Consider the following 12,811-nt stretch of genomic DNA (forward strand, 5'->3'; position numbering starts at 1 on the left):
ATAATGTAAATATCTGATATGCAGGATGTATTTTCATTGTTACAAATTGAACATAATTAAAGCATAGTGATTAATCATAAAAACAATATGTAATTATATATGTGTTTTCCAATGGTCTTAGGCAACCCCTGTGAAAGGGTCGTTCGACCCCCAGAGGGGTAGCGACCCACAGGTTGAGAACCATTGGTCTAGACAAAACTTGTGATTAGTTAAATGAAATTAGAAAAAATAAAATTTAGTGGAAGATCCAATAGCAAGTATGAATAAAAAGTAAGATGCTATCGAGAGTTGTAAACATTAAGGCAAAGCATCATATGTCTCCACTGTGATACATATTTCTCCTCTTCAATACATGTGACAAGTTTGCAAGAAACTATTAATTGCCTAAGTATTTTATTATTTCATTCTTCATGGTGGTAGTAGTCTCAATTAAGAAGTTCAATAAATACTATTCTAATTCTAAAGTGATCAAAGACAAGGAATTCACTAGTTTAAAGAGCAGGGCAGCTTGGATATTGAATATAAAACAATGCCCAGTTTTTAGAATATAGTGAAATTGTAAGTTAAACCATTGTTAAATATTATATATTAAAGATAAAATATAAAATTTACTATAAGAATCTTAATCAAAGTCTTTTCACTGCCAATGAATATTTTTCAATACATGAAATAATGTCTCTGAACAAAGAACATGTCCCAGCCTCTCTTACAGATGTAAATAATTAACTAGTATGTGCTCCAGTAAGTAGTTTCATTCCAATAAGGCTATTTCTCAGAATGTCAGAGTTTAGGGAGGATTCTGAGTTTCTTGTGAACCTTACCTCTGACATTTATTTTTTTTGGCTTTGGTGATGATACTGAACTAAATATCAAAAGATAATGAACTAGTTTTTTGTTGAAAACCTGCTGTGTTTGAGATCCACTAGGAAAAAGCAGGAAACGCTCCATTCGAAGCATGGCTGTGAAGACCCTTTGAACACTTACCAATGTCAGATACAGATACAACACATCTTAACTGAAATCACGGCAATTGAAGCACCACATTCCTTTTTCATATAAAAATGTAATTTTTTCTCCTTACCTTGCTGTACAAAGGATCCATACACAAACCACATGGAGTTGTAGAGAGTAGTAGAACTCATTGATCCCATTTGTAATCGTGGAGGATTAAGCCAATTCAAAAGGTAGACCAGAAGCCCCACAAGAAGGACTGTGCCAGCAATGCAAGCCCATAGAGAGAGATCGAATGGTGCAAGACAGGCAAACATATCCACTGTCTTTTCAGCTCTTCGAAGTAGTACTCCCACTGAGTAGTCCATGTAACGTGTTGTAAAGTCCACCACATTCTCTCGATCTGGGGTGATGGTTAAAGCAGAAATCCCTATGTCCGCTCTCTGAGAAATTGAAAGAGAGAAGAATTCATTAAGAGTGTGAAAAACAATTTGAATGGTGACATTTTGGCTTGCCTTGAGGAAAAAAATTAGATGCCTCAGGCAACATCTTAAATCTTCTTTTATATATAAACTGAAAAACACTGCAGAAACTTCTTAGAGGAGAGTTGTGTGTGAATTTTGAATTTCTTACTGCAAACTATGCCCCCCCCCAGAGTCAGACAAATTACCTTGTTCATATCACCAGTGAAATAAGCATGTGAAATTAGTGAAGAATATTTATTATTATTATTATTATTATTATTTTTAGGCTAGTCAAGTGAAGCAGTGGGAGTGGAGAAGGAACAAAGAAATCTGTAACTGACTGTGATCAATTAGTTGTAAGACACCACTGCACTCGGACCAGCCTAAGAAGAATATTTTAGATGTAGATAATACCTGAAGGAAATTGTTTTTTTTCCTGGGGTCATTTTATCAAAGTCTTCATTAACACAGTAACAAAGGCAAAACTTATTCTAAAAAATTCTTTCTGAGAAAATGTTCCTGAGATATTCAATATGTCTCTAACATGTAAATTATTAGGTAGTTTATTTTAAAAACGTAACATAGCATTTTACCCTTTGTTTAGATTTCTCTGTATCAAAATTTATATTACTGAGCTCTAAACATATTAGTGTGTTAGAGTTTTCACATAGCACTAAGGTATGTCATATACCAGAAGTCTCTACCATGATCTTATTGAATAAACCTCAGAAACATTTTAATGAACAACTAAAAATTAAGAAAAAAAATAATTCTTCTTGGCGTTATATCCTCTCATCTCTCTGTTTGTGTCACCCTAGATTGAGTGACAGCCCTCAAAATTATAGCATATGCTATTTTATTTATTTAAAGTGCATAGCAGAATTGCAGTGAGACCACTAAAAAATGACTTCAAATTTAAATTCTATGACATGAAAAACATATTTAAATATATAAAAGATGAAGTCTTTGAAATAATGATCTGTAGCTGTGATTAAAGCTGTGGGAAACTCCTTCCAGACAAATGCAAACAACAGTAAATTATTTGTTGAACATTTTCATTATTTTTCTTTTTTATTGTTTTATGAAACAATATGGAAACTGATTTTTTTGCTTTTGGGGACAAGAACAAATGAAAAATAACATGTCTAGTATAATGCTAAACCAACTTAGATAAATCTAATCTCCGAAGACATAGTCACAAAAATTTAATATTTAGTTAGAATATATTTAAAATGTATTTACATATGTACATACATATTCTGTTCCTGCACTTAATAAGTATAGAAGTCATGTTAAAGCTATGTTTTTCTTATTCCAAAGCCTGTGCTCATAACACTTTACCATACTTCAAGAAATCATTCATTTTCTAAAAGACCATATTGTAGGTAGTAAAGGTAACTGGTTTAAGTATAATTGTTAACTTAAGAAAGTCTGAAATGTTGTTTTTAAAAACTGTACTATTTACAATGCAACAAAACCATCTTAATTTCAGTACCATGAGTTTAGAATTAACTGAGAAGTAGTAAACTTAATAATTACTATATGAAAATGGACTTACAGAGAAATAGTTATGGCTGCTTTCAAACTCATGTATTTATTTTTTATAGCTAGATGTTAGGAACTGGGCCTTTTCAGATTGAAAATCTAACCTGGATCCTTAGCTCTCCAGTTCTAACCTTCTGAGCTTCAGTTTATCTATTTATGAAATAAATATAACTATGTTCACTATGACTACTGTGATCCTAATGGTGAATAAATAACTCTCCGGGAATCAATCAGGCTCTCAGAAGGTACATTTACTTTTTCAGGACAGTAAAGTGCTATGGATCAGTAATTTACTAATTGATGTATTGTGACCCAAGCATTTTATTAACGTCAGGAAATTCCACCTAAGGAGATATTTACTGACAACATGTTGATTATTTTAAATGTTCATTAATAGTTTGCTGATAAATAATTAAATGTTTTGGATCAAAATGATTATGAATAGGAATTGTAATATACTGCTTTTCATAGTAGAGACCTGTAGTAACACAAAGTGAATTTATATCATGAGAAAAAGAATTATATCTATAGAATAATGTGTTTTTAATTTTTTTAAAAGGTAGCTAATTGTATTGCATGTGATAAAATATTTATTAAATATAATAGTTTATCATATTTCTACAGAGACCTTCCTGGTTCACTCTCAACACTTACTTATTTTGTTCTCAAGAAGAAATTCCCAGTCTCCCTGTGGAGGGCATATCGGAATCACACAGCATGGGGGGAAAGGAGGTTTACAGTTGTTAGTACATGAAATACAGAGTTTATCCTTGTATTATTATTAATTAATTATTGTATTTTTTCCATATGAATAACAGTAAACCTACTTTTCCCCCACTCTGTATAATGGGCTTTTCCAAGAAATATATTTACATGGACACAGTATATATACACATGCACACACATTTCCCCCTTTCTGAGGTTTATATATACCATCCTAAGGAACTGCTTCAGTCCATCCTTTAGAACAGGGGTCCTCAAACTACAGCCCACGGGCCACATGTGGCCCGCCGAAAACATTTGTCTGGCCTGCCAGGTGTTTTTGCCGCCACTGCCTGTTGCTGAATTTGTTCATAGTTTTTTTTTTAAACTATAGTCTGGCCCTCCAACGGTCTGAGGGACAGTGAACTGGGCCCCTGTTTAAAAAGTTTGAGGACCCCTGCTTTAGAAACAATGAGATAGCAAACCACTGTGTTTGATATAAGTATGTGATGGCCCTTACTTATATTAGAGAAGCTGTATTTAGGCAGAAAAAAAGCCAAGAACCACTGATCCCCAAAGATGGCTGTAAAACTTCTTGATTATATCCAAAGAACCAAAAATGATCAGAGATAATCATTACTATATTTATCTATCTATCTATCTATCTATCTATCTATCTATCTATCTATCATCATCATCTAGCTAGCTAGCTATCTTTCTTATTTACATACTAGAGGCAGGGTGGACGAAATTCATGCACTGGACGGTGGGGTGGGTGGTCCCTCAGCCTGGCCTGTGCCCTCTTACAGTCTGGGAACCCCACATCAATTGCCCCAAAGAGGTAGGCCCTGCCCACCTGGCCAGGGTTCTGCAATCGATCACCTCCACAGAGGGAGGCCCAGGCTACCCGCCACAGTGCCAACGGCTGGGTGGCAGGGGCCTCCCTCTTTGGGGCGATTGATCATGGGGCCCCTCCATCAATTCCCCCAAACCGGTAGCCCCACCCACCTGCCGCAGTTCGCCAATTGGTGGCCTGGGCCTCCCTCTTTGGGGTGATCATGGAGCCCCCTATTGATCACCTATCCAGCCAGTGGCCTGGGTCTCCCTCTGCGGGGCGGTCATGGGGCGATGGCTGGGCCCCCGACCAATCACATCACACCTGCATTGGCTGGCCTGGCGCCAGTGGGTGTCATAGCACGGTCATCCGATGGTCGTTCCTCTGTTTGGCTTTTCAGTCAATTTGCATATTACATTTTATAGATGTATGTATGTATGTCAATTATTATAGATGTATGTATGTATGTCAATTCACTTGTCCAATTTCGTACGATGGTTTTTCAAAACTCTACTCCTTTGAAACCTTTAATGTTTTCACTTCCACCCTATCTCTTGGAGGATGACCTCCACTGCTACTATGTAGTAAACATAGAAGGTAGATTAAAATTCACACTTATTTTCACCTCTCAGCCTATACCCCACACTCAGTCTCTACTTAGCCTATGTTTACAACAGAGGAGCTGTCCTCCTTCCTGTCTGAGGCCAATCCCCTCTCTTTTAATCTTTACATTGCCGAACCAAATGGACACAATTTAGTGCTCATCTGTTTAGGCTTCTTGACAACATTTGAGAGTGATGATTGCTCCTTCCATCATAAAGATTCTTTGCCTTGGATTTCATGACATAATATAAGCCTCTTTCTCAGTTCCTTTTTCAAGCTTCTGTAGACAATCCTCTGTCTTTTGGCCTATACTCTTTTCTCATTCAAGATTCTCTGTCAAGGTGATTCCATTCATGTCCATAACTTCCAAGGTTCTCATTTACATATAGATTTATAAATTTTATTTCAAGTTGAGTATTGGAGTCAAGACTGATTTGTGCAACCACATACTTGACATTTCTACTAGATGTCTCCAAAACATCTCAAATTTAACATGGCCAAGATCATATTCATTATATTCAACTCTAACCAGTCTTCTCCCAATGTCTCCTGCCTCGATGAATATCTTTCTACTTAAGTCTTCATAGTGGCCTCATTACTTATTTTTCTTCCTAGGAATCTTAATATCCTTTCACATCTCTACTATTTACAGCTCTCATCATTGCTTTCCAGGCTTCTTATCAGTGTACATGAAATCTATCTTTCCTCTTCTCTACCTTTCTGTAGAGAAAATCTGACCTGCCACAGTTGAAAGATTTTCAGTAGACTTGCATTGCTCTTAGGAAAAAGATACGAATCTTTAAAGATATCTAGACATCTTTGGATAGACTGTCTGATAACAATCTTTCAAATACTTTCATACTGAACCATTTTTTTCCCAACACTTTGTCCGGATGCATGGTCTCTGTATGTACTGTTTCCATTGTCTGGACTGACCCTCCTAAAACGTCTCCAAGTAAACTCATACATATTCATTAATCCAGCTCAATTATTACTTCTTCAGGGAAGCTATACATGACTCCCTTTGATAAAATAACAATTATTTTTTAAAAATAATAATTATTGTTTACATTATCAGAAGCCTATATCCATCACTTCTCCAGCAGTTATGACAGTTATAATTTTAAACATATTTGTATAATTCTTTGAAGAATATCCGACTCTTCTACTATGTAACTATGAATGCAGGGATTATAATTTTGCTTTTTCTAATGTGACATATTCCTGGTATCTACCAGATTTGTCCAGCATAGATTCATGATCAATCAATATTTGCTACACATATGAGTGAATAAACATTAACATTTACTAGATGTTCATTATCTAATTCTTATATTTCCCATACCTCTCTATTTTTTCAGTATTCCCAATAGATAGGAGTTTTTAAAGAATACCAAAAAAATGATAAAATAAAAATTTACTAACTTTTATAGGAGTAATAAGACATTTATATCTTGATGAATAATTTCTTCAATACTTAAAATAAGTTTCTAGGTTTCTCAATATATTTATATTTATGTTATTTGAAATTAGTTAAGGTAATTAAGAGCTTACTATAGTAGGGTCAATATATCATAAAATATTTTATTTCAAATGTTTAATGTAAAAATGATGGTTTACATTTTGATAAGAACTAGCATTAAGACTGGATATAAGTAATTTTTTCAAACTATTTTAATTAAAACAGTTATAACTTTTTTTAAAGGAGACAAGATTTCCATTCTTTCAAGTCAAGAAGAGGAGATAGTACAATGGGGATGACTAATTGGCCATATGATCATTGAATCTTAGAAGCTTAAGCTTAAGTTGAAAAACATTTTATTTAAATTTAATCTGAAATAAATGATCATATTGAATAAATAATCATCTAATTTAGGCTTGAACATAACGCTAAGAACATTATATCAATTATACTGAAGTTATGCATTTATTTAATGCTTACTATATACCAAATGCCTTGCTATATATTCTATAAACATTATTTTATTTGCTATTAAAACTAATCCAATGGCCTCTTTATAATATGAATAATTTATATTTGAAGCATTCTAATTATTATAAAACATTCATTTGATACTAAATTGGCATGTGCTGACCTATATTATCTATTAAGTGTCTTAGTTTTGTCATCTATAAATCACAGTATTAATCTAAATAGATCTGCCTGATGACAATCTTTCAAATACTTGAAGAACACTATCTTATTCCTCCTTAGGAAATTATTTTAAACCTGAAAGTAATTTCTTCTTCAATCCCTCTTTCCAAGATATGATTTCCATGTTCCTCAAAATACTAGCCATTCCCCTATGGAAATAGTATAATTCATCAATGTTTCCTCAACTGATATGGACAATATAAGTGTTTTTTTCTAATGTCATTGGAGTTTGAATCATTTTTATTAGGTAAAGTATAACATATTTTTATACAGAGCTTACGGTCAAATATGTTTTTAAATATTTTTAAATGAAACACTAAAAATCTAGAGATTCTCATGAATCTTATACAACTGATTTGAAGCAAATGTTGGATTTTATAATAGTCCCTCAACAACTTAACTTTTTGGTTCTTTGTAGCATTCCTATCTGTCTGAAATATTTTTGAACCTTTACCTATCATCCATTATATCAACTTTTTCTACTAGCTTTGAGTTATTTGTAAATTATAGAACAGGCCTTTATTTCACGTTACTAGTAAAATATTGATGAAAAGTAAATGAGAATGTTCAAAGCATTGCAATTTGCCTCTAAAGTTTAAAGTTCTACCCACTTTGGCGATAGTTCATTAGTTAACACTCTAGATATTTTTAAAATCACCTATGAGTATTCTTTACTGCACTATCATCCAGCCAGGTTTCTCCATGTAAGTGCTTTGTAAAAGGCATTATTGAACTCAGAATACATGTGTGATCAGATATTCATTGTCTCATGAATAGTTAATGTTATCAAAAAAGAAAATGAACTGTTAATTTTTTTTACCATGTCTGATTAATAATCCACTCTGATGAAACTCAGTGATTTGTCAGAATAAATTTATTTTTCTAATTCTGAATATGCCAATCTCTGTAACATCTCCCTTTTTCATGTTTTGTACATATTTTTTATAGTAACTCATATATCACCCTAGGAAAGACATTCATTTCCCGAGGATATCATTCGTTTGGACCTAGAAGTTTTAACTTATTAAGAGCGCTTATCATAAGCTTCAATTCTCTTAAAATTTGTCCCCATATCATTCACACTACTTATGCTAAAAACACTTTATTGAGAACTTATTATATAATTGTCCTATTTTTGCTAATATAAGAATACAAATGTTTTTTAAAAAAATATATTTTATTGATTTTTTTACAGAGAGGAAGGAAGAGGGATAGAGAGTCAGAAACACCGATAAGAGAGAAACATCAATCAGCTGCCTCCTGCACACCCGCTACTGGGGATGTTGCCCGCAACCAAGGTACATGCCTTTGACCGGAATCGAATCCAGGATCCTTCAGTTCACAGGCTGACGCTCTATCCGCTGAGCCAAACCGGTTAGGGCAAGAATACAAATGTTTTGTTCTTAATATTTTATTTTTTAAAAATCTAAAGATTTTAAAGGCCAACAGAACTTTCCAGGTAAATACAGCATATCAGTTATTATTAATCATAGTAGAAATCAAACTATAAAGTATGAGAGTAAGAAAAATGACCAAATTGTTTAATTGCAAAGTATTAATTTTCTCAATTTTGATATATTTATTTGAAAAAACAGATTTGTTTTAATATGTCACTGTAATAAATTAATATTTTAGTTTTAACTACAAACACATAGCACAATATCAGGTATAATCAATTAAATTATTGTTAAAATAACTTTTATTCAAAAATAAAGATCACATTTAACAAATCCTGAAAAAATTGAAAGAATAAAAAGTTATAAAGAAGTAATTCAAATCCTAATAAAGCAACCAGTATTGAATTCCCTTAATGTTCTCAGATGTTTACTTTTAAACTTCTATTTAATGTATTTGTGAGCTCATTGAAAGGATGGTATTAATTTGATTATAGCTTAGTGCATAGTATGACAACAAGCAATCCAATCAAAGTTGAGTACTAAGGATATTTTATTAATATGACTATTACCACTACTATTTAAAATTTAGACTGTGCTTGCTATTCCCTACTTTTCAATGATTAATTTAATTAATCTTCACAAATACCCTATGAAATACAAATATTATCTCCATTTGATAGATAAGAAAGTTGAGACACAGATTAAGCTACTTTGCCTAAAGTCAGATAGCTAAAATTTTACCCCCAAAATAATTAGCCAACTACCTCAACATTATTCTAGAAGAATCCATAATATTTTTTTTTTCCTAATTTGAAATGACTCCTCCATCCTGGACTCTAACTAGTGAATCCAGGATCATGTGTTGCATGCTCTAGAATAGACTGAAAGCTCTGTTCTCTAAGGGACTGGGTGAGGTTTCCTGTGAAACATGCTGGGTCTGGGCCTTTATGTGGAGGAGTTCCTTGATAACTTGTTTTTGGTGGAAATTGGTCTAGGCCAGTGATGGCGAACCTATGACACGCGTGTCAGAGGTGACAAATGAACTCATTTTTTTGGTTGATTTTTCTTTGTTAAATGGCATTTAAATATATAAAATAAATATCAAAAATATAAATCTTTGTTTTACTATGGTTGCAAATATCAACAAATTTCTATATGTGACACGGCACCAGAGTTAAGTTAGGGTTTTTCAAAATGCTGACATGCCGAGATCAAAAGGTTCGTTATCACTGGTCTCTTTTGTTGACTTGTTTCTTTTGTTGATATTTTCTAAGAACAAGAATTTCATTTACTATTTTTTTCCATTACCTTATTACTTGCTCCTTTTATTCTTATCTCCTGTTAAAATCTGTAATTTTTTTAGCTTTTGGAGACGAAATTAAATATATTTATTTTCATTCTTTTAACTGATATGATTTTTTTAATCTATGAATCATTCCTTTAAATATCCTTTATAGTTTCAGATATAACTCAAAGTTTGTGGACAAATGTTCATGGAGAGGCCATAAAATGTGGCGGGGAAGGCTGTGGGTAGAGCAGGTTGTGGGGTGGTGGAGAAATCAAAATTCCATTCTGAACATGTTGTGTTTAAGGTACCCATTAAACATCTACCAGGAAATGCTGAGTATAGTAAGAAATATGTCTGCAGTTCAGGTGAAAGGTCTGAGCTGTAGAAGCAAGTTTGAAAAGTGGCCAGCTTATAGATAATAATTGATCCTTGAGACTGGAAGAAAATGTTGGTTGTGAGAGAAACTCTCTCTCTCTCTCTCTCTCTCTCTCTCTCTCTCTCTCTCTCTCTTTTTCTCTCTCCTCTCCCTCCACCCCCCACCTCCCATCTCACTATCTAGCTCTTGGAGAACAAGAACTCTGTGCTCTATATTTTGTGTAGCCCCACAATGCCAGCCACACATTAGGTCCCAATACATTCTTACTGAATGCCAAGTAGGAAGCAAGCTACAAGTTATTTATAAACTGAAGTAGTTCTGGCATTATCCTGCAGCATTAAAAGGGATTTGAAAATAACATCATTTCTGCAGTTCCTGAGAGGAAATAACTTCTTCAAAGAAAAGGACCATGAGAAAGAGTTTTGAGTCATTAGAGACTTTTTCAACTTTCTTAGAAGCCATCTTAAGGCTGCTTGTGCACAGAGCATATAGAAGCAATCTCTGCCTGAAACACCCAAACTGCAAATCCACATTTCAATAAATTGCTAACCAAGGATAATGAGGAGAACTGAGTGAATCTTTATTTTCATTACAGAAAAAATTCTCCATCATTTAAGAATTCACTTAAGATTGCGATTACAGATGTGTTTATAGCTCTGCAGGGGGGGGATGTAAGCTCTCTGTACATGAGCGAGAACTGGCTTCCAGAAACAGTTTGTCTCTACGAGGAGTGAATCTAGACTGGCTGTGCCCCTAGTGAATCTATGAAGCATTGAGTAAAACACAACAGAAGAGACACTTCAGATGACCTTGACTGGGAACTTGTGCAGTCACCCCCTCCTTTGATACCCTTCAGCCTTGTTAGGTGCCTGTTGTTTGCTTGTTTTAATCAGGGAAGTCTTTACTTATTTCAAAGTCTGTCACTATATAATCAAGTTACAGAGAAAAATTCAGAATCATGAAGACTTAAAATAATTGAAATCTGGAGTATCCAAATGGCAAGCAAGAGTAAACCCATGTTACCTTTCAAGGTATGGTTCTCCTTCTAAATATTCATTCTGATATTATTCTGATATTGCATTCTGATTGTATGTGAATTTAAATCAAATTCTTCTAATGGAGTTGGTACATCACTGCTAAGTACTAGTGAATGTTTAAGATTCCAAATATGGTTTTGATGTGTAATAAAGGATGTTGCTATTTCTTTTTTTAATATTAAAGTTAACTTTGTGTTGAGCAGTTCAGGTACTTAACCTTGCGAAAGTACAAGAAAGGGGGGCTGCATTCTCTATTACATCAACTACTTTCCTAGACCATGGTACATTTTTTTATTTTCTTCTTTTTTTTAGGAATACATTTTTTTATTTTTACATTTTGTGAATGTATGCCCTCTTTCATTGCACAAGAACAGTATCCCAACTACACTATGGGGCATGAATTTGTGGGCTTGTCTAGAACCCCAACTGCCAAAACTTAGGGTGATCCCACACAGAAGTAATGAGCTGAAGAGAGGATGATCAAATAAAAATAGATTTAGAAGAACCTGGGGTCAAAATGGCTTGCCAGCTTCTGTGACCTTGATAAATTACTCCCTCTGCCCAATTTCTCCCTATAAAAATGCTAATGTTTATTACTTAGTTCACATAGCAGAAAAACATAAAATGATCAAATACATAAAACTACCCCAAAAGAATATAGACTTGTTAGAACAACCTTCTTTTCTACAACAACCTGTTCAAAAGTAAGGGCTACTGAGAATGCCTTCAGTATAGGGACAGCCATATCATTGCACTGCATAGCTTTCTGGGGTCAAACAGCAATTACCATTTTAATTTACATTCTATAAACATTTCATCATAAAACACAGCATACAATTAAATCTCCCAACCAGGATCTAGATGTTCTTAACCTAGTAGGGGGAAACAAAATCTCATCTATTAGCTAAAGAGAGGGGAATTCAGGCTGGCTTGTATTCTAGTCTTGGAAAGCTAGCAATGTAATTTCAACAGAATGGGAAAAATTCATAGCAAAGCACCAAGATGTCCAGGAAAGCTAACTAATAGGGTTCATTCTATAATTATCATATTACAGAAGGATCCCCCAACTGTACACAACTAAAGAAATGAAGATGATCCTGAAGTACTAAACCAGATATTAAAAGTGGTTGTTATTTCAGAGAATTCAGAGCCTTCCCTCAGAACACATTCTCTAACAAAGTGATTCAGTTGGTTTCTCAACTCAGAGATGATCAAATTTACAAAGTTTTATGTGATGGGTTTACCTAATAAATTCTCCAAATCTTGCTCCTTACTTGATTTTATCTAATGACACCAATTTCTTGATTCAACTAGAGCAGGGGTGTGCAAACTTTTTGACTCGAGGGCCACAATGGGTTCTTAAACTGGACCGGAGGGCCGGAACAAAAGCATGGATGGAGTCTTTGTGTGAACTAATATAAATTCAAAGTAAACATCATTACATAAAAGGGTACGGTC

At 33.9% G+C, this 12,811-nt stretch overlaps 1 protein-coding gene across 1 annotated transcript in view; it reads right to left on the bottom strand.

Annotated features, from left to right (window-relative positions):
• The window catches only part of GRID2 (glutamate ionotropic receptor delta type subunit 2), a 690,454-nt gene that overhangs the window by 316,209 nt on the left and 361,434 nt on the right, over positions 1-12,811 (bottom strand). The window contains exon 9 of the mRNA XM_015562999.1: positions 1,082-1,394. Within this exon, the coding sequence (XP_015418485.1) occupies positions 1,082-1,394 (313 nt within the window). The remainder of the gene's footprint in view (positions 1-1,081; positions 1,395-12,811) is intronic.

This window comes from Myotis davidii, unplaced genomic scaffold, assembly GCF_000327345.1.
Source record: "Myotis davidii unplaced genomic scaffold, ASM32734v1 scaffold958, whole genome shotgun sequence".
NCBI classification, from domain to species: Eukaryota; Metazoa; Chordata; class Mammalia; order Chiroptera; family Vespertilionidae; genus Myotis; species Myotis davidii.